Consider the following 23,948-nt stretch of genomic DNA (forward strand, 5'->3'; position numbering starts at 1 on the left):
GATATATTTTAAGTAAACTGAACTGTTTCATTGCTTTGAGTTTTATTAGCTTATTTCTTTTGATTTAAACAAACTTAAATTTAACTGAAACTGGACTGGGATTTCTATTTCCCAGCATGCTTTGCCCATGGCATTCAAAGGGAGAGTAAATGCTAAAATTAAGTGTTTCATAATGTATTTTGTGCAAGATTAATGTTAAGTGGGAGATTTAGTAGTGATTAATGTTTTGTTATACTAATTTTGAAGTTTAATGTCAGCAAGTGCTATCGTTAACATGTTAGAAATTAGCAAGTTAGCATTTTCTGAATTAGCGTGTTATAGCTAACTAATTTTACACTAATAAAATTTAAATGTTACAAAAGTTAAATGTATGAGTGTACTCAAACATTTCAAGTTAAGAACAATTAAAATGTATGAGTAGTACAAAATACAAATCTGTCAGTTCTGCTGACTTAACCCTCTACCGCACGCATTATGATAAATTTATAAAAAAAAATATTTGACTCTTTTTCTTTTCTTAGAATGGCTTAACTCGAAGTGCTGTAAAAAAAAAAAAAATTGGAAAAAAATATTATTTTAAGGTACTTGATGATATGTTATGTTGCCATATGGCAACAACGCGCAATAGTGGAAATAACTAATAAACAACATCTTGTGCTTTTATTTATGTAATTTATTATTTTGCTGAAAAATGCTTTATATTCTTTGAATTTCATTACGTTTTTCGTGAATATTATTTAAATTGCAAATGTAGACAGTTAAAAACAAATCTAATACTGTTCATCATGTATCATAAAACATTTACATAAAACCAAAAATATTGTAGTTCATGAAAATTCAACATTACGCAATCTTATAAGAGGAAGGTTATGAACATGAACCCCCCATAATCCTTGAAACTTCACCTTTTTTCTGTATGAAAGTTCAAAAAGCATTTTTTTTTTCAGAGGTGAGACACATGTACACATCACATTTGGTGCACTTCACCCTAACAATACACTTACATCCACTTGCACCTGCCTTTTTGAGACCATGGTAGGCCAGTGGTAGGTCTGGGCCAGTATACTGGCTGTGGTGGCAGGTCTCCGATGTTGATTTAATCCATAATATAAATGCCATGGCAGTCCTTGACATACGACTAATCAACATTATATGACTAGCATTAATGTTGTTATTGTTACAGCTTAACAGACTGCAGCTGGCCTTTGCTAGCTAGCTAACCTATTATAATAATGTCATTCCATTATTGCGCAGTGTTGCCATATGGCAACACAGACATTTTATCGATTTACCAAAAATGAATTTCATAATTTTTTTTGAGAGGTGAATATGTTTTCATAACTTACCTGAGATGATGTTAACAATTTTTTTGTGAATGTGACATGGGCGGGTCCTTGTTTGTTACTGACGTTTTAATTAGCTTTCAGCAACTACCGACAAGAGACGGCAGTCTGTCAGAAAATCGCGCCACAGAAAAAAATTGCATGTCATGTGACTTAACCAAAGCACATCATTGGCTAAACCAGGGGTAGGCAAGTTCGGTCCTAGAGAGCCGCTGTCCTGCAGAGTTTAGCTCCAACCCTGAAAAAAAACCTTCAGCTGCCTATAGCCTTAGTAATCCTGAAGAGCTTGATTAGCTTGTTCAGGTGTGTTTGATTAAGGTTGGAGCTAAACTCAGCAGGACAGCGGCTCTCTAGGACCAAACTTGCCTACCCCTGGGCTAAACTAAGGTCTTCTCTTACCAACAAAAAAACGAGAATGTTCTGTTAAAGAGACAGTGGCAAGGAAATGAACACAAAGTGTATGTTGCCATATGGCAACACTATGCGGTAGAGGGTTAAACTTTGAATTTCTTATTTAAAAATTTTTACGCAACTGATTGCCTCAATTTATTTGAGTTTTACCAACTAATTTGAGTTTACAGTGTACACAAAAGTGAATGACACGAAAAAGGACAGTTTTGTTTACTTTTGTACAGTAAACCATTTAGTTTAATCCTTAAAATCAATTGAAATTAGTAACCTTAAAATGAAAAACATTAAAATATTACAAATATTAGAAACAAAATATTAGAAATCAGCATGAACTGCATAGGCCCAAATATAAGAAATTATTAACATAACTGAATTAGAAAATCAACAATTTTGAAAGTGTTCACTACTGTGCACAGTAGTACAGTTTGGGTTCAGTGTGATTTTTTTTTAATATTTTTTTTTAATTCTTTTATTTAGCAAGTATACATTAAAATGACAGCAAACATTTTTACATTGTTCCAAAAAAATCAAAGAATCCACAATGTTTCCACAAAAAAAATTAAGCTTTTCAACATCGGTAATTATAAAAAAATGTTTATTTATCAGTCAGCATATTAAAATGATTTCTGAATGTCTAAGAATGCCTAAGTTATGTGTGATTATTTTAATATTAATCGTTCTCATTTTAGAGAGGCTTTGAAAATATGACAAACAGAGCTCAGCTTTCCCAAGATACCAAAGTCTGCAATCACAAGTCATAAACTTTCTCATTGGAAAAAGTAATGGAATTCATCCAAGCTCATGATATGAGCTTCTAATTAATTTGATAGTTTTATACTTCTTTTGTTTCATTTAAGTCCCTTGGCCTGTGAAAGAGCAACTGCTGAGCAATAAAATTTTCATTGGTACGGGACAGAACGAGCATGCCGCTGTCTTTTGAGTCGCCATAGAAACACAGACATAGGCTTAAAACACGAAGAGGGCTGCAGATTGGTATTTTTTTTGCAGGTTACTGTGAAGCAGAGGATTTCTGCCACTTCTTGCATTTTCCATCTCCTGCCCCCCGCTTACACTTTTTATCCAAGGTGCTGGGGCACTTGATGCCCTTAGGTGTCTGAGCATAAAGGCTGTGAATAATCAGCAGAAAAGTTCTGGTGCAAGCTTTGAGTTTGGCTCCAGTCTAGCTAGTCTACAAGCCCTTGCGAGTTTTTCACACCACCCATCCACTTTAATACAACACCTCGGCCAGCCCAGCAGTGCATAATGGCTGTGAAAACATATCCGGGGAGCGCGTCAGGCCCTCAGTTTTCATTTAGGGTTGAAGGGAGCCGAATTAATGGCTCAAATGTGCTTTGTCAGTTCCTTTAGCAGGACGCTGCTTTGGACCAAAAGAAGAAAGCAACATTCCTGTTTTTGTTCCACTTTGGCTACTGCAAATTCTCTATAGTTTTGGGTCTTTTTGTCTGGTATTGAAAGAAGTTTGGATTCACTTGTTAGTACTGCAGGGAACTTTTTTCTTTCTGTCCTGCTCAGCCATTGGGCATCTGTTCAGAGGTATTCAGCTCATATGTACAGTCACACTTTATTCCCTGTTCGCCAGACTGCTGCCAGATGGCAAAGTCCTCAGCACTCCGCTCTGCTGTGGCTCGGTCACCATGAGATGTCCTCAAAGAGGGTTAGAGAAAGAAAGAGAGACAGAGAGAGAATGAGAGTCAAAGTAAAATTAAAGTAATGGTATCGGTTAAAGTAATACTATGGTCAAAAATGAATTTTCTATCCTCTTTTACTAACTAATTCATTCTGAATTTGAAGAGGGATTTATTTCAAACCTCATACAGGTGTGAAACAACTTGAGGGTGAGTAAATGATGACAGAATTTTCATTTTTGGGTGAACTATCCCTTTAAGATTTGAATACTTTTATTCAGCAAGGATGCATCAGATTGGTCAAAAGTGACCATAAAGACAATTACAGAATAATGTTAAAAAGACTTCTTTTTCAAATAAATGCTGTTTCTTTGAACTTTCTATTCATCAAAGAAAAAAATGTATCCATTTTTACAAAAATATTATGCAGCACAACTGATTTCAACATAATATTCAAATAGCAAATCAGCATATTAGAATGATTTCTGAAGGATCATGTGACTAATGTGGAGTAATGATGCTGAAAATTCATCTTTGCCATCACAGGAATAAATTACATTTTAAAATATTAATTTTTGACAGTCTCAGGTCATGGAGCCTGAGGCTTTGGAGGTCCCTGACAGTGGCCCCACTGGCCTGGTCCATAATCCAGCCCTGGTCAAAAGCCATATATCTATCCCGGCACTGGGTGTCTGTAAACGCAGAGCCAGCAACTTCCATTCATTTGTGCTCAGAAACTCTCCAAAACAAGACAGAACGCCTGAAGGCAAAGAACTGTTGTTGCAACACTCCACTACTTTGTTCTGCCTGAAATCCATTTGATAAATGAATGTGTTTTTTACAGGCTCCCTCATTCTTTTCATACACCATCTCAAATGTGCTATTAATTACCACTTTTTTCTTTTTCTTTTGATCGTTTGTTTCTTTCTCCTTTTTTGTGCCAGAACAGGGGCAAACTTGTTAAACTTAGCAAATCCGATTTGAATGAACACTATTTGCATATGCAAATTGGCAGTAGGTTTCCTTTGGTTATAAATCTTTCTTATATGAATCTCTTGAATTTTTTATTGCCCGCTACATCACTCACAACAAGTTGCTGTGATCAATCGTTCTCCAATGGGAATGTGTACTCATTCCTATTTTAAAATGCTTTTTCTTTTTCTTATTTGTATCTAATAATATTGTCTTATTTTCTAATTTGCACATACAGTATACACATACTGTATCATCAGATATCTTTGTTGAAGAAAGTGGTTGCAGACACGGGAAAATAAAAATGGATCTTGTGTAATTTCCCTTAAGTTTTGCTTCTATAGATCAATATCAACCATATGGAAGGCTGTATAATTATTTTCTTTCCTTATACAAACATGTTCTTTCCCAGGAGGAGTGTGACATTAATTTAGGCAGGCAAAAATTAAGATGCAATCTATAATGAGCATAATTTACATTGAAAGGTGGTGTTTTGTAGGGAAAGTATGACAATGACTTAATTTAAATACTCACTCCACAGCACTATTTCATCTACCACCTTGAGAGCGGTTAAGTTTGAAATGTTTTACACAGAAGTGGTGCAGCTTATTAATGAATTCTCCCTAATGTTTTTTTAATATAATTCAACTGTGCATAGCATAGGGTTGTAAGACATTTTCCTGGATCAAGATCTTTTGTTGATCCTGGAACAACATTCCTGTCCAAAAACATAGTCTCAACCCTATCCCTACCCCAAAACCTAACCCTACCTATAACTTATACCTAAAATCAGAGGGAAATGATAAGATTATTAAGAATGGTGTAGAAGCCCTTAAAGGGATAGTTCACTCAAAAATGAAAATTCTGTCATTTACTCACCCTCAAGTTGTTCCAAACCTGTATGAATTTCTTTGTTCAATTCATACCGGCTTGGAACAACTTGACAGTGAGTAAATCATGATAGAATTTTCATTTTTGATTTAACTTGACATTAAAGGGTTAGTTCACCCAAAAATGAAAATTATGTCATTAATTACTCACCCTCATGCCGTTCCACACCCGTAAGACCTTCGTTGATCTTCGGAACACAAATTAAGATTTTTTTTTTTTTTTTTTCAAAACACTGCTTCAGGAAGATTCGGAGCATAATGAATCAGCGTATCGATTCATGATTCGGATCACGTGTCAAACTGCTGAAATCATGTGACTTTGGCACTCCGAACTGCAGATTCAACACACTGATTTATAACGCTCCGAAGCTTCCTGAAGCAGTGTTTTGAAATCGGCCATCACTAAATAAGTCGTTATTTTGTTTTTTTGGCGCACCAAAAATATTCTCGTGGCTTTAGAATATTAATATTGAACCACTGTACTCACATTAACCGATTTAAATATGGTTTTAGTACATTAATGGATCTTGAGAGAGGAAATGTCATTGCTGGCTATGCAGGCCTCACTGAGCCATCGGATTTCAACCAAAATATCTTAATTTGTGTTCCGAAGATCAACGAAGGTCTTACGGGTGTGAAAAGGCATGAGGGTGGGTAATAAATGATATTATTTTCATTTTTGGGTGAACTAACCCTTTAACTGTAAACCTATCCCTCAAATCTGATTGGGTTGATTGAAATGGTGTTCCAGGATCAACAAGGATGTTGATCCAAGAACATGTTCTACTTGGTGAAATCAAGTTCACCCTGTTCATAGCATCTTTTTGCGTTATATGATGTCATTAGCTTGCTGATTTCTGTTTAAACAATGAGGTATTTTCATTGCGGTTTTCATAAATGTCTTAAAATAATACACAATGCACAGAATTTGTTCTGATTTCCCTACTTTACTTTTAAACGTTGTTCCTAGAGCATCTGTAGTCATTATTTTTCTGTTTCGGGGTCATCTCAGGCTCAGGATGATTGAGGTCATTTTGTTCTGATTATGAGCAAAAGGAAGCTGACTTCATTTATTATTCGCTTCCTTTCAAAGATCCACTGATTACAGTGAGACCACATGAGAACCGGAATGATTGACTGTGTGTGTCCAATCATCATGCTTTATACCAATTACAGCTACCTTTCAATTACAACTACTTGTAAAGCCCACACGTCTGGGTTTGCAAGTGGACAGACGGGCACAGAAAGCCTCCTCTCACTTTGCCTGCAGACCTCATTTAGATAAGACATAGTTCCATCAGTGCTCATTACACTAAGGTTAACCTAGGCATTTCCTGCCCCTGGAGACCTACACAACTGCTAGCTAGTCATTATTGTACAACCCGAATTCCGGAAATGTCGGGACGTTTTTTAAAATGGAATAAAATGAAAACTAAAAGACTTTCAAATCACATGAGCCAATATTTTATTCACATTAGAACATAGATAACATAACAAATGTTTAAACTGAGAAATTTTATAATTGTATGCACAAAATGAGCTCATTTCAAATTTGATGCAGGCTATAGGTCTCAAAAAAGATGGGACGGGGGCATGTTTACCATGGTGTAGCATCTCCTCTTTCAAAACAGTTTGAAGATGTCTGGGCATTGAGGTTATGAGTTTCTGAAGTTTTGGTGTTGGAATTTGGTCTCATTCTTGCCTGATATAGGTTTCCAGCTGCTGAAGAGTTTGTGGTCGTCTTTTGTTTAATGATGCGCCAAATGTTCTCTATAGGTGAAAGATCTGGACTGCAGGCAGGCCAATTCAGCACCCGAACTCTTCTATGACGAAGCCATGCTGTTGTAATAGCTGCAGTATGTGGTTTTGCATTGTCCTGCTGAAATACACAAGGCCTTCCCTGAAATAGACGTCATCTGGAGGGGAGCGTATGTTGCTCTAAAAACTTTATATACTTTTCAGCATTCATAGTGCCTTCCAAAACATGCAAGCTGCCCATACCGTATGCACTTATGCACCCCCATACCATCAGAGATGCTGGCTTTTGAACTGAGCGCTGATAACACGCTGGAAGGTCTCCCTCCTCTTTAGCCCGGAGTACACACCGTCCGTGATTTCCAACAAAAATGTCAAATTTGGATTCGTCTGACCATAGAACACGTTTTCACTTTGAAACAGTCCATTTTAAATGAGCCTAGGCCCACAGGACACAACGTCGCTTCTGGACCATGTTCACATATGGCTTCCTTTTTGCATGATAGAGCTTTAGTTGGCATCTGCAGATGGCACGGCGGATTGTGTTTACTGACAGTGGTTTCTGGAAGTATTCCTGGGCCCATTTAGTAATGTCATTGACACAATCATGCCGATGAGTGATGCAGTGTCGTCTGAGGGCCCGAAGACCACAGGCATCCAATAAAGGTCTTCGGCCTTGTCCCTTATGCACAGAGATTTCTCCAGTTTCTCTGAATCTTTTGATGATGTTATGCACTGTAGATAATGAGATTTGCAAATTTGCAATTTGACGTTGAGGAACATTGTTTTTAAAGTATTCCATAATCTTTTTACACACTCTTTCACAGATTGGAGAACCTCTGCCCATCTTTACTTCTGAGAGACTCTAAGACATCCCTTTTATAGCTAATCATGTTACAGACCTGATATCAATTAACTTAATTAGTTGCTAGATGTTCTCCCAGCTGAATCTTTTCAAAATGTCATGCTTTTTCAGCCATTTGTTGCCCCCATGCCAACTTTTTTTGAGACCTGTAGCAGGCATCAAATTTGAAATGAGCTCATAGTGGATAAAAGTGGATAAAGTGTAAAATTTCTCGGTTTAAACATTTGTTATGTTATCTATGTTCTATTTTGAATAAAATATTGGCTCATGTGATTTGAAAGTCTTTTAGTTTTCATTTTATTCAAATTTAAAAAACGTCCCAACATTTCTGGAATTCAGGTTGTAGGTTTGCAGTTCCTACCTGTTAAATAGATATTTTTTTCTTGTTTCCTTGTAAACCTCTAGGTTTTTTTACACTTTATTTCGATAGTCCATTTTAGACATTCTACTAATTATAAGTAACTTTGCAACTACATGTCAACTAACTCTCATTAATTTGAAACTACTATATGTTAGCAGACATTAAAGGGATAGTGTACCCAAAACTGAAAATTATCCCATAATTTACTCACCCTCAAGCCATCCTAGGTGTAAATGACTTTCAGCTGAACACAGTCAGAGTTATATTAAATCATATCCTGGCTGTTCCCAGCTTTGTAATGGGATTGATTGGAGCTTGAGTTTTTGAAGCTCCAAAAAGCACATCCATCCATCATAAACATAATCCATATGGCAAAAGGGGGTTAATAAAGGTGTTCTGAAGCGAAGTGATGGTTTTTGTATTAAAAATTTCCATATTTAAAACTTTAAAAACTATAATCACTTCAGAAGGCATTTATTAACCCACTTGAGTCTTTTATGATGGATTGATATGCTTTTTGGATCTCCAAAAACTCTAAAAAGCTGGGATGAGCCAGAATATTTTTTAATAACTCCGATTGTGTTCGGCTCAAAGAAGAAAGTCATATACACCTAGTATGGCTTGAAGGTGAGTAAATTATGGGATAATTTTCATTTTTGGGTGAACTATCCCTTTAAGACGAAAGTCTACTAATATTCTAACGACTGGTAGTTGACATGTAGTTGCAAAGTTACATTTCTGTGGGAAAAAAGATTGGAAATTATTATATTCTTATTTTAAAATAAAGAGGTTTTTTTTTTGTGATTTCATCATTTGTGCATTAGAGGATTCATATTCTGTTATCAAGGCTATGGTTTTTATTGCATAATCAGAATGGGTGAAAAACTGGGAGATGGGTTTGTGAAGAAAAAAATGTTTATTTGCCTGCTGAGATGTTTGTTTTAATCTTTCTTAGATATTGCAACGAGCACCTGCCCTGCCCCCCTCATGTTTATTGGTCAGCGTGGTCTTCATGGGAACGTTGCACAGTTCCATGCGGCGGTGGGATCCAGTCGCGACGACGAACATGCGAGAATGGAAACGAATGCCCTGGATGCAGCATTGTATGTCACATTCATATTACTACTCAGCTTGTTTATGAGACCTTGAACTGAGGAAATGGAAAAGTGTGTGTTCAGTGTTTATATATAGGTTCCATTGCTACAATATTACAAGAACTAAGAGCAGAAGCATCATGGACTACTCTATGGTGTGCAAAATATCTTAATTGTTTGTATGCTATATTTAAATCGCATGGTTAATATAGGCAAAAGGTGTCTAAAACAGTGCACAAGTTGCACCTATTGCACACTTTTCCCTATGGAGGAATACATCTACATCAACACTACTATTCAGAAGTTTGGGGTTAAACTTTTTTTGATAGAAATTAATAATTTTAATCTGCAAGGATGCATTAAATTGCTCAAAATTGAAAGTAAATACTTAAAAAAAAAAAAAAAAAATTAAATAAATGTTCTTTTGAACTTTCTATTCATCTAAAAATCCTAATGGTTTCCACAAGCACAACTATTTTCAACATGTTTCTTGAGCACCAAATCAGCATATTAGAATGATTTCTAAAGATCATGTGACACTGAAAACTGGAATAATGATGCTGAAAATTCAGCTTTGTCATCCCAGGAATAAATTATATTTTAAAATATATTAAAATACAAAACAGTTATTTTAAATTGTATTAATTTTTCACAATATTACTGTATTTTTGATCAAATAAATGAAGCCTTAGTGAGCATAAGAGACATTTTTCATCCCCAAACCTTTGAATGGTAGTGTATATCTACACGCTATATCAGTCAAGAGCATCTTACAATCCCAAAATGCATATCCTCCTTTGGAAAGCTGGGAGGAGCTTTGCGTGTGTGTTAGCCTTGCTAGAGTAAGCTGGGTTTTTCCAGCCATGAGCTAGCTGTGATATTCTTACTCTACTTTTAAACCCACTCGCTGCTAGTTTAGAATAAGTCCAGATCACATGCTCGCGGTTCACTTTTCATGCTATTCGTGGAAGTGGTTTGAATGATTTAGAGAATCTGGGACAGCTTTGAATAGTTCATTTGCTATTTGCTAAACTGTTTTATAAGGAATAGTAAGATCTGTCCAGTTTTAGAAATCAAGGCTGTCAACCTTTTTGATCTTCTCCACTTGATGAATGGCTCTAGACACAATGGCCTGAGAGAAAGTTCAGACGTTCCTGTGAGTCTTAATGGTAAAGCTCTGTCATATTGTGTGCGTGTTTAGCCTCAAGGTCAGCTGCCTCAAATCCATCACCATGCAGACGACACCAAAAACACCAACACGCCAAAGCATCCTAGGAATGCCACAGAGGCTGCGAGGGCAGCAACATCATGTTGATGTATATAATTATGTATGCGTGTGGGTACAAGGGTGGTGCGTTGGCTGATTTGGATTTTTGTACTATTTTTGCGCCATGTGAACATGAAGTTATATATCTGGCGAGCTGCTGATCTACTCAAAGAGGTAATACTTAAGAACAGATGCTTTAATAAGCAAGCGTCATATTATTTTCTTTTACTGATGATTGCCAGACTTTGGCTTGGGCCATACGTGCAAACAGCTGTTATCATTTTATGAAAAATTCCCCTTTGAAATACTAGTTGGTGGTTGTTTTGTCAGATACAATAAAAACATGATGTGTCATTCAGCTGGTAATTTTACACAGGGGTTTGTTTGTCACAGTGGTTGTAACCTCTCTGTAATGATAGTGATGAAGCTTACAAGAATGTAGCCAGGTGTCAGAGTAGATAGAAAATTAATAATGAATACATGGCAACCCCTAATTGGTTGTCTGTTTGTGAGATCCTTCATATGTTCAGTGTAATGATGCTCAGATAATAAGACTCAGATATTACCATCACTTTGTCTTAGGGCAAGTGTATTTTCAGAATCAACACAGCTGAAGTCTGTGACAGGCTTGAATCTGTGAAGTACAGTGTTTGGTGTAAGGATTTAAGACTTTTTCCCCCCATCTTTTTCTTAGTGTTAATTAGGAAAGTTTTGTGTAATGGCAGACATAAGAAGGTGTTTATACCAAAAATATACACCTCTCAAAGTGCCCATAATGTCAGCTAACACATTTCAAGTGTAAATAATACTGCTTTTTTCTTCTATCCACTTAGTTTGAATCCACCAGTTGAAAAGTGTTGCTACTGGGTATCTGCAGTGTTTTGATTGATTGATTGATTGATTGATTGCTCATTGCTGATATATAATAATGCATGTATACAATATAAGTCTCTGGTTTCCCCAGAATGTGTTATTATACCATTTATTATAGCTTTTCAAATTTGCCTCTATTTGGATATGAGCAAAAACACACCATTTTTGTGTGTGTCCCTTTAAATGCAAATGAGCTGCTGCTCCTGGCCACTTTCCAGAAGAGGGCGGAGCTTTAACAGCTCACGCTTCAGTTGCTCAACAACAACAAAGCTGGAGAATCTTACGTAGCCAAAATGAGGATTGTCAGTAACGGTGTTCAGCCTTACATTGTTCAAACTGGAGTCGTACACTGATGGAGATACTCAAGAAGAAGTTACAACTTTTAGGGGCCGTTCACATATTGCGTCTTTTGCGCTCATAATAGAAGCGATGCAGTTTTTTTCAGGCGTGACTATGCCGCGGCGAGATGAACACATCTCAACTTTTCAGAATGCCGCAAGCGAACTGCAGGTCATGTGACAAGAACCAACCGATCAGATTCAGCCTTTCCGTAACAACATCGAAAGCTCAGCTGAACAGCTGATCATAGATGTACAGGGCGGGTTTTTATTTCTCATCTCCATAAATATATTTAGTAGTAAAGCTAACGCAAGGGCTAGAAATCAATTAATCCTTTGCTGAAACTTCCTTGTCATCGCGGAGAGCGCAGATCATGGTTGCATAGCAATGACAGACGCCACGGGAAGGCAATCGCTTTGGAAAGGAGGAGATGTTTTCTAGACGCGACATGTGAACGGCCCCTTAGAATGCATCTGGACATTTCTGAATGTTAGTGGATAAATGTATGTAGTTGCTGTGGAGGTGATTCATCTCATTGACTTGCATGTGCTGTCATGTTAATCTTTTGTGCAAATCCAGCGTTGAATTGACCCTCATTTGTGAAGCAGTCCGGCATAAACGTCTTGTTTTTTAGAACTTTGTCATATCATTTGATTTACAGTACAGTCCAAAAGTTTGGAACCACTAAGATTTTTAATGTTTTTAAAGGAAGTTTCGTCTGCTCACCAAGGCTACATTTATTTAATTAAAAATACAGTAAAAAACAGTAATATTGTGAAATATTATTACAATTTAAAATAACTGTGTACTATTTAAATATATTTGACAAAGTAATTTATTCCTGTGATGCAAAGCTGAATTTTCAGCATCGTTACTCCAGTCTTCAGTGTCACATGATCCTTCAGAAATCATTCTAATATGCTGATCTGCTGCTCAAGAAACATTTATGATTATTTTCAATGTTGAAAACAGTTGTGTACTTTTTTTTTTTCAGGATTCCTTGATGAATAGAAAATTCAAAAGAACAGCATTTATCTAAAATACAAAGCTTCTGTAGCATTATACACTACCGTTCAAAAGTTTGGGGTCAGTAAGAATTTTTATTTTTATTTTTTTGAAAAGAAATTAAAGAAATGAATACTTTTATTCAGCAAGGATGCATTAAATCAATCAAAAGTGGCAGTAAAGACATTTATAATGTTACAAAAGATTAGATTTCAGATAAACACTGTTCTTTTGAACTTTCTATTCATCAAATAATCCTGAAAAAAATATTGTACACAAATATTTTGTACAATTGTACACATTAAATGTTTCTTGAGCAGCAAATCAGCATATTAGAATGATTTCTGAAGGATCATGTGACACTGAAGACTGGAGTAACGATGCTGAAAATTCAGCTTTGCATCACAGGAATAAATTACTTTGTGAAATATATTCAAATAGAAAACAGTTATTTTAAATTGTAATAATATTTCACAATATTACTGTTTTTACTGTATTTTTAATTAAATAAATGTAGCCTTGGTGAGCAGACAAAACTTCTTTTAAAAACATTAAAAATCTTAGTGGTTCCAAACTTTTGGACTGTACTGTATATTAATATTAATTTTTAATTATTTAAATTATTTTAAGTCATCCTGCAGCATGTGTGGCATGACTAACGTTTAGTAGAACTACAGTACCTCAAGCTAAGTCCACTTTGTGGATGATTTGTCCAAATAGCATGGTCATTTGCACAATTATTCTGATTAAATCACCCAAAATGCACTCACAAAGTACACACACTGTTTAATAGATTGCTCAAGCAAATTAGCATCTTTTATTTCTTAGTAAATCAAAGTACCTTGTGTACCTTGTGTGTGTGAGTGTTCATTTCAGGGCCTCTGAAGTTTTATCTCTTATGACACCATTTGGATGGTCCTCCGGGAGTTCTTGAGTTTATTAATTTCTTTCGAATATATCTCAGACTACTACATAAAACCCTCCACAACCCATAAAAACTCTGCATCCCATTTCTCTACGGTGACTGTGCAGCGTGGGTATTAATTTAACCTACGCTGTGGTCATAGACAAGTTTTCTCTGAGGAATTTGAACATTCCCAAAAGACAGCATTTTTCATTACGCCCCCTTGACTGAGTGTATCATGCTCCGTAGTCTTGCCTGACTGACTGTGTGCTTTTCTGTACTAATAATTGAGACTATTTGTCTTGGTGGTCCATTGTGGAGCGGCCAGCTGACGTGTCTCAGGTGAACCGCTGGTAATGAATGCAATCAGCGGCACCTGCGTAATGGATTGAAGTTTGTTGTGTTCTGTAAAACATCCTAGAGGCTGCTTTCTCTGTGGAGTCGGGGGCATATAGTGTCAAAGATGTGAGCCGTAGAATGGCCAATTACATTCCAACACGCACATATTTGCTGATACGCTGCATTTTTTTTGTGGACACAAAGGATTGAGGATTGTGTGTGTGTGTGCAAAGTGGATGTAATGATGTTAGAAAGCTCCAGAGAGCACGAGTGGGATTACTCATTAGTCAGCAGATGCCTGGAGACTGAACGGGGACTGGCAGAGCTTCATACAGGGCATCCCCTAATCCCTGCCTCCGCTACCCATAATGCATTAGTGATGGACGAGAACTGTATGTAATACAGTAATTCTGAGGATGAAAAATATACTCGGGGAATGCGAAGTCTGAAAAAGATGGAGAGAGAGGGGGATAATGAATAGATTGTCGGCGGAAAAAACAAGAATGGAACAATAGAGAATTGGGGAAAGGAAGAGCCCAATAAAGTGAGATGGATGGAGAATTATAGAAATGAAAAACGTGAACAGGATGAGTAATGATAGAGCTGAAAAAAGGAGTGGGAAAGAGAGCAAACAATCCGAAAGGTTGTATTATCCACGCGTAACCTCATTATCGATGAGAAAACATGATTGATTTTGCTCGGTTTAGGTCGTGTCATGTTTTCGCGTTTCAGACATCACGGGAGGCCCGGCATACGAGTATCAGGCTGCGTACATCGCCACATCAGTAAGTGTTAAATCATCATTATGATGCCCTGCCCATATGTAGGCATTCACCCAGCTGGTGAGAACATCTACCTCATTGAATCCAATGTAGCATCAGCACCGCAGGCCGATGCGTTTGAGTGCGTTCTGCTGCATTATCACTTTCACTTAATACCCTCGAAAAGAGATTTTTGCAGTCATGCTTTGTAGCGATTGGAAATTTATGAATTTTCTGATGGCTGCTTATAAGGTGTTTTATTGGAAACCAGAAAAACGATCAACATATTTGTTTTTTCACGGGTTGTTGAGGGAAGGTGTGATATTACTTTTCTTTACAATTTCCTCTCCTATAATAATGAATTATAATCCATTGTAATCCACATTCTCCAAAATTGTACACTTTATAAATATAAAATACCAAAAACTATTGTATTACATATACATTTATATACTACAAACATACTTTTTAATATGTGCAGGTTGTTGAGAAAAGGTATAGTATTACTATAATATACACAGATCAGGCATAATATTATGACCACCTTCCTAATATTGTGTTGGTCCAACTTTTGCTGCCAAAACAGCCCTGACCCGTCGAGGCATGGACTCCACTAGACCCCTGAAGGTGTGCGGTGGTATGTTAGCAGATGTTAGCAGCAGATCCTTTAAGTCCTGTAAGTTGCGAGGTGGAGCCTCCATGGATCAGACTTGTTCACTGTAAAAAATTTTGCTGTAAATTTACAGTAAAATACTGGCAGCTGGGTTGCCAGCCACATACTGTATTTTTACAGGACTGCTTCTGTAAACAACATTTACAGTATAGTACTGTAATTACCAAATACAGCATCCTGCTGTAAAATTATGTACTTTTACAGTATTATACTGTTTATCTACACCTATTAACTGCATTTATACAGCTTTTCATACTGCACTTATATTTGTCATTAAATAATTAAAAATATACTTTTGTTATTATGTTATGGCAAAGGAAATGGAAAGCAACATACTCTGAGTTTTAAAACTTTTTTTTTTTTTTTTACGGAAAAAAGATTATAAACATTATAAATGCACTCAACAGTTATCAATGAACAATACAGCAATCTTATTTACTTTTAACATTTTTCCAAATGTGGAGTAAAAAGAAATAGTAGGCCTACAAGTTTTTCAGTAATGCTCCTTTTTGTTGCCAGTCTTGGAAGTCACTTTCCCTTCTTGTTTCTTGAGCCGTGTTCATGGTTGATGTCAAAATGCCTAAAAAAGCAGAAAAGAAAGAGAAAAAAAGGAGAGAGAAAACAGTAATGAATATTGTGAATATATTCAGCATAGCATTTTTGTGAACATAAGGACTAACAGCCTAAGCATTTGATTGCAGTAAGTTAAAATGTCCAATTAACACTTCAGAAAAGATGCAACTAAAAAATAATGCTTATAATCGTATTCAATGAAATCATTTATTTATTGAATGGACTGCACAACTGCTTCTGCGTTGTACGTCATACTACATCTCGGGAGTTTCTGGTAAAAGCATTCAGCTCACCTAAATACACCACTAACCTGCTGCAGTCCAGTGCTCGTCTTCTCATTAACTGTTTTTCTCTTACTGTTTTTCTCATGTTTTATACCTGTTGAATTTACATTTTAAATTAATTTGATAAAGTAAGGATAAGTACAAGCTTGTGTGTGTTGGTGCTCTTATCCCAGTCGTTTAAAATAGTTAAATAAATAAGTGGTACCTGCCTCAAAACATTTAGCAATGTTAAATATTTAAATGAATCTTTAAGGGTTAGTTTACCCAACAATTACATTTCTGTTGTTAATTACTTGCCCTTGCGTCGTTCCATTCCCGTAAGACCTTTGTTCATCTTTGGAACACAAATGGAGATATATTTTGATGAAATCTGTTCCTCCATAGGCAGCAGCACAACTTACACATTCAAGGTCAAGAATGGTAGGAAACACATTGTTAAAGTAAGTAAGCGGAAATAGGAAAGTTGAATTATTTCAAAACGTAAGTGTGTTACAAGCCTCAGTGCAAGTAGTCCATTCATAAACCTGATTACATCACATGTGAAATTAGGTGCAATACTTGCGTTAACAAAACTATATTTCACAGAAGGTCATTTTCCCCCCTTCCTGGTTCTTGAGCCATGTTTAGGGTATATGTCAAAGAGCCTAAAAGCAGAAAAGCAAAGAGAGAGAGAGAGAGAGAGAAATAAAGAAAGAGAAGTGAATATTGTGCATTCATTCACCATAGCATTTTTGTGAACACAAGGACTCACAACTAAGCATATGATTTCAGTAATGTGTCCTGTTACACCTCAGAAAAGATGCATCTTAAAATAATTGACAAAATAAAATCGTTTATGCACTGAATTCATTGTCATAAACCTGATACACGTGAAAATAAGTATAACACGTACGTAAACAATGGAGCTACATCAGATGAAGAGCCTGAAACTAGAAAAAAGAAAAATTAGGTTGTAAGAATAACATATGCTAATGTTTGTCTATAACATGAAACATGAAACATTAACGTTAACCGTTTGCTCATGAGAAACAAAAGTTTAACATTTCAAGATCAAGCCATTCATGACAAAGTGGACGTGAACGAAAAACTGACGCTTCAAAAGTTTAAAACTGCACACTATATTCACTAAAATATCATTTAATCAGAGATGTATAAAGTACTAGAGACCGAGACTTGAGTAAAAGTACAATTGCTCTATCAAAAAAGTGACTTGAGTAGAAGTTGAAGTGCTCTTTAAGCACCACACTTAAGTAGAAGTACTAAAGTATTCAACATTTTTTGTACTTAAGTATTGCAAGTAGTTTATTTTAAAATTTACTACTCAAGTACTGAAAGTAAAAGTACAAGTATTGTGTTATGTAGTTATTAAAGAAAGTAGTCAAATGTTTGAACATCATATTGTTTTTATTATTTCATATGATAAACCTAAAGGACAATCACAATTCCTTTGGCTGTAACTTTTTGTAAACAAAAACAGATTAAGTGTGATTAAGTACCACTTGAGATGCAGACAAGTTGAGATGCTTTGTTTGTTGTCAGCACTTTGATTTCATTACCAAAAAGTTTATTTTGACTAATAGTCTAATTTTCTACCATATACAATTGAATAAAATTAACAGCTAGCTAACAACAACTTGCTTTGCACTTTTTTTCTGTTTTCACCTCACTCCAGTCTAAACTAGGCTAAATTATTTTTTTAGGTAATTTTTCTACACATTGTCATATAAATAACCTGAAAATACTGTAGTTCATTAAGATTAAATCTTACTAACCACTCTTACTAAAAAAATGGGGTAAGCACACTTATATTCTCATTTCAAGAGGTGTTCTGAGTAAATGATTTGTTTGTAACACTTTATAATATGGTTTGATTTGTTAACATTACATTAGTTAATGTATTAGACTAATAACCAACATGAACTAACCATGGTCAGTACATTTGTTACTGTATTTATTAATCTTTGTTAATCTTAGTTAATAAAAATACAGCTGTTCATTGTTTGTATATGTTACTTCACAGTGCACATTAACTATGTAAACAAATAGAGAGCAATTTGAGAGCAAGACAGCGCTCGTGTTGTTTTAAGACGGTGAATGCGCGCGCGCGGCCGGGGCGCTCTCTCTCTCTCTCTCTCTCTCTCTCTCTCTCTCTCTCTCTCTCTCTCTCTCTCGCTGCTCGTTCTTATATGCGCCCTGACAAGTGCAGCAGTCATTCTATTCTACATCACTCACCACCGTACAAATAAGACTTTGGCAGCCGCCAAAAACATTTCAGTGCAGGAAAACTCCTGCATTAGTTATGTCAGTGTAAATCTATACTACCATTAACCTATAAAACACTACTACACTATAAAAACGGGCGTGTGATTAAGCAGCACCAAAGGAGACATGCTCTACGATTTATTTTTGGCAACAGTAGGCTGTCATAAAACAAGAGAAAGTTGACATTAGTGATGGGTCAAAAATACCATTCAACGTGCTGCGTGACAGCCTTTATGATAGCTAGTTAACGTTAAGTGAACACCGCAGCATGTCGCTAGTTAGCAAAAGGGCTTAACTTACTGATGGGATGGAAGGTGGTGTTTTTGGTTCGTTCATCTTTTTCGCTGATCAAAAGGCAGAACGGGAGCACGCGCAGTCTTCTTAATCGCTTGATTCGCTCAATGATGTGCCAGCTTCATCAAACCTGCCATCCACCGTTCTGGCAGTGGTAATGTGGGTTTGGAATGGAATGATTCGTAACATTTTTATAATTGTAACGAGTAACGATGCAGCACATAAAAAAATATCGGAGTAAAAGTATTAAACTCATTGAAAATATGTACTGAAGTAAAAGTGGAAGTAGGAGAAAAAAATAATACTCTAGTAAAGTACAGATACCGCATTTTAGTACTTAAGTACAGTAGTGAAGTAGTTCTACTTCGTTACTATACATCTCTGCATTTAATGATAACGTTAAACCCTGAAGAGTCGACGGGAAACACTAAAAGCTTTGGGAGAGAAGCTAAAAGAGAAGCTAAAAGCTTTGGGAGAGAAGCCTGGCCTAGAAATTTGAAATGAGCATGGGAAAAAAAAATCAATCCCATAATGCAATGCCTCTACAGTATTGATACTATATTGCGAGTGAAACGGGCTGAAAACAGAAAACTACTGTATATTTACAGACATTCTGTAAACTATACAGCATGTTACTGTTCTATGAAAATACAGTATAATACTGTTAGAGTGCAGTGTTTGTTCAGCACATCCCACAGATGCTCCATTGGATTAAGATCTGGGGAATTTGGAGGCCAGGTCAACACCTCAAACTCGTTGTTGTGCTCCTCAAACCATTCCTGAACCGTTTTTGCTTTGTGGCATTATCCTGCTGAAAGACGCCATGAATGGAATACCGTTTCCATGAAAGTGTGTATATGGTCTGCAACAATGCTTAGGTCGGTGGTACGTGTCAAAGTAACATCCACATGGATGGCAGGACCCAAGGTTTCCCAGCAGAACATTGCCCAAAGTGACGCACACGCACCCGGCCATCTTCGTGATGTAAAAGAAAATGTGATTCATCAGATCAGGCCACCTTCTTCCATTGCTCCGTGGTCCAGTTCTGATGCTCCTGTGCTCACGGTTGGCGCTTTCGGCGGTGGACAGGGGTCAGCATGGGCACCCTGACTGGTCTGCAGCTATGCAGCCCCATACGCAACAAACTGTGATGCATTGTGTATTCTGACACCTTTCTATCAGAACCAGCATTAACAATTTGAGCTACAGTAGCTTGTCTGTTGGATCGAACCACACGGGCCAGCCTTCGCTCCCCACGTGAATCAATGAGCCTTTGCCGCCCATGACCCTGTCGCTGGTTCACCTCTGTTTCTTCCTTGGACTGCTTTTGATAGATACTGACCACTGCAGACCGGGAACACCCCACAAGAGCTGCAGTTTTGGAGATGCTCTGACCAATTTGGCCCTTGTCAAACTCACTAAAATCCTTACACTTGCCCATTTTTCCTGCTTCTAACACATCAACTTTGAGGACAAAATGTTCACTTGCTGCCTAATTTATCGACTTAACACAATAAGCTTCAATCATACAAAATTATTTTTTTTGAAAATGTAAAAATGTGATGGGTAGGTTTTGGGTTAAACAGTTTGTACTGTATAAAAATCATTATGTCTATGGAAAGTCCCCATAAAACAAGGAAACCTCTGTGTGCGTGCGTGTGCGTGTGCGCGTGTGTGTGTGTGTGTGTGTTTGTGTTAGTATATTCTTTCTTTATAGCCTACTCTTTACTTTATACTTTATTTAAAGACTTGTACTTGTACTATACTTTATTGATCAGACAATTTTCTCCTGGCAAGTAACAAAACAGAACCAAAAAATGGATTGTAGAGTAATTCAAACCATATCTAGGGCCCAAAATTTCATAGTGACTTGGACCAGTAAAGTGACCACCAAGCGGCACCCTAGCAACCACCCAAATTACCCCTAGCAAATGCCTGGTAACAAGCCACATTTTTTCATCATATTTATCTCTCACAGTAATAAAAAACGAAACTAAACTATTTTAATGGCATGTTTACATAATTATATATATATGTATCACAGCTTGTAGTTTGTTCATTTGTGGAGGCATCCAGACGTGGATAATGGAAGCTTGTAATTATTGAGTAACTCGTTTTGCTTTTGTGTTCTGAGAGAGTGCAGTCTACCGTTAACATTGCACTATGCATAGTCACAAATACACCCAACCCTCTTTTGTCTCTGAGAAAACATAGACTACTGCAAAAATCTCTGCATGGTAGAACCTTTCTAGCTGATGTGTTGATGCTCACTAAGGTAAAAAAGCATTGAGTCAGCTGATTTGAGTTCATAATATTTACCATCATTAAATATTAACAAAGAGAGTGTGAAAACAAAAGCAGAGCGCACTATAAACAATGCCTAAACTTTTCCATATCTTTAACCTTGTCTATCTGCTCTTCGTCCTCGGGAGAAAAGAGGTGAAAAGAGATGAGTGGAGGGAGGGGAGGTGAGCTAGACTGCCGTCTGAGCGCTTCACATCAGCTCTCCCTCCATCTGACAGATTGACGGATGAACAAAAAGGACTTTTATCTTATTTTGCCAAGGTCTGGCAGTCATTCAAGGTCTATTAAGCATAAATAAATGCAGTGAGAATGGACACAGCTCCCCACTCCACCAAATGAACACATATGATTTACAGGAAATCTATAGCTCCTTGTTTCAGGCCGATTTATTAAGGTGTCAAGACATGAATCTGACTGCCTCAAGTGCTAGACATTGGTATCAGAAGACGCTCTACATTATCATAAATCAAAGGATTGAAAGCTCATAACTGCTGGTTCAGATCAAGGATACAGGCAGTGTAAATGTCATATCAATTATAGAAATGCAATAAAACAATCAGGAATTTAAGAGGTTAGATTTGTCCCCGCCGAACTAGGACGAGACGTTAGAACAGACAACGCTGGCGAAGCTCATTTTAACTGTTCCATGCTAGTGACAGTTTTTGTCTTTTTGTCAGTCCTTCGAGGTTCCATTCAAATCGAAATGTCATTTTAGCTTGTGTAGGATGTACTTACTTATTTATTCCCTCATATTTCAGAGTCTTTTTCTCCTTGCGGGCCATAAATTAAACTTGATCAATGACCTTTTCTGCCTGACTTGTTTGCGACTTGCCATGTTCAGCAAAGAGCGCGATGAAAATATTTCATAGGCGCCAGCGAAATGGCAACAAATCACCAAACATTCTCAGCATAAATGTTATCAAAAAAATAATAATAAATATACCATATATATATATATATATATATATATATATATATATATATATATATATATATATATATATATATATATATATATATATATATATATATATAATGTGATAATGTGTGTATATATATATATATATATATATATATATATATATATATATATAATTTATAATTTAATTTGATAGCACACATGTATAGGGAGAGAGAGAATACAGTTTATATAGATATTTTATATAAAATAAAAACATTAAATTATATAATATATACAATATTCATAATTTATAAATGTATAAAATATGAAATACTATTGAAATGTATTTTTAAGTATTTTTTAAGTATTTTATTATATTATATTCTTTTATATATATTTTATAAATATTATATATATTTTATTATTTACTCTTTAAATAAAAAAAATCTATAAATCATATTAAATATATAATATATATTTTATAGTTTATAAATACATAAAATATAAAAATACTGTTATATTATTAATAAATGTTATAATATATTTTGTTGTTTTGTACAGGAATTCCAGTCCTGTAATACCCTCCCTTGCCCGGATCTAAAGAAGACCACTCCTTGGACACCATGGACACCAGTGAATATCTCGGACAATGGCGGTCACTACGAGCAGCGGTTCAGATACACCTGTAAGGCGAGAGTGCCGGAGCCCAACCTGCTGGAAGTAGGGAGACAGAGGATTGAGATGAGGTACTGCTCCAGCGACGGATCCACGGGATGCTCCACGGACGGTGAGATCTCATTCTGTCGCTCTATCCTGCGATCCTTCATTTGTCACTCAGCCTTGTCCTTTTCTCTGCTCTCATCTTGCTTTTTCTCCCTGTGTCTTTGATGAAGTGAGCCCGCAGTGACTTTGAGGCAAGCCACTTGATCTATATGTCCATCAGTGGAAAGACAACATGATGTGCTCTAGTGCTTCTCTCTTTCTTTTACTCTTTCTCTCATCTATGTGGGCTCGCTACATCAGTTTTTGGAGTGTTGTCTTACCCAACACAAGTGCTCTTGGCTGCATTCTGCCTCCGACAGACACGAGGAACATGCTAATTAAGTCAAATCAGAGAATGTCATTTCCCTTAGTGGTTGGGGGGCTTCCTATCTGACAAAGTGCAACACATGCACTTAATTGTATTTATTTACCTCCTGCGTGTGTGCAGCTGCATTATGTTGCACATCTGTGAACTGGTTGTGGTTTGTAAACAAGCTGTTAACTGACGGGTTATGAGAGTGGCACAGAGGTATATATATAACGGATATGGAGTGAAAACCCTGTAACAGTAAATTTCGTTTGTGAGTGATGTTTATAGACACTCATATTCTACAGTGAAGCTCTGATCTTCAACAGACATTTATTAAGAGAAGCCACACACATAGCTAATGACCAGAGCTATTTTTTGGTATTTTCCATCTCACTAATTTCCATTTTGTTTTACGAGCGAATGAGCTAAAATGACAAAAAACATTCAGAGCCATGTAAAGAACATCACAGCAACATTTAATTTGCCAGTTTGTGGAAATCTTTTGTTGCTCTCAAATGCAGCTTTTCCATTTGAAAGCTGAAATACAGTAAAACAGTGAGTAATTCAGTATTTGATAAATGTCAAACTAAAATGACATTTTGTTGCCTAATGATTAGAGAGTCGGATTTGTAACCCCAAGGTCGCGGGTTCGAGTCTCAGTACCGGCACACTCTAAAAAATAAAATATTGGTTCAACAAAAAAAAATATGTTAACGTTTTCCACTAGAATTTTTAACTTAAGCCAATTGGGAGAATTACA

The 23,948-nt window shown here is 36.4% G+C and overlaps 1 protein-coding gene across 2 annotated transcripts in view; it reads left to right on the forward strand.

Moving 5' to 3' along the window:
• The window catches only part of sema5a (sema domain, seven thrombospondin repeats (type 1 and type 1-like), transmembrane domain (TM) and short cytoplasmic domain, (semaphorin) 5A), a 182,683-nt gene that overhangs the window by 131,252 nt on the left and 27,483 nt on the right, over positions 1 to 23,948 (forward strand). For both annotated transcript variants that reach the window (XR_007182444.1, XM_048174264.1), the window contains exons 15-16: positions 9,199 to 9,346; positions 22,678 to 22,903. Coding sequence is in view for 1 of the 2 variants with exons in the window: in XM_048174264.1 (XP_048030221.1) it covers positions 9,199 to 9,346; positions 22,678 to 22,903 (374 nt within the window). In the remaining variant the exon portion in view is untranslated. The remainder of the gene's footprint in view (positions 1 to 9,198; positions 9,347 to 22,677; positions 22,904 to 23,948) is intronic.

Source organism: Megalobrama amblycephala, linkage group LG22 (genome assembly GCF_018812025.1).
Source record: "Megalobrama amblycephala isolate DHTTF-2021 linkage group LG22, ASM1881202v1, whole genome shotgun sequence".
Classification (NCBI taxonomy): Eukaryota; Metazoa; Chordata; class Actinopteri; order Cypriniformes; family Xenocyprididae; genus Megalobrama; species Megalobrama amblycephala.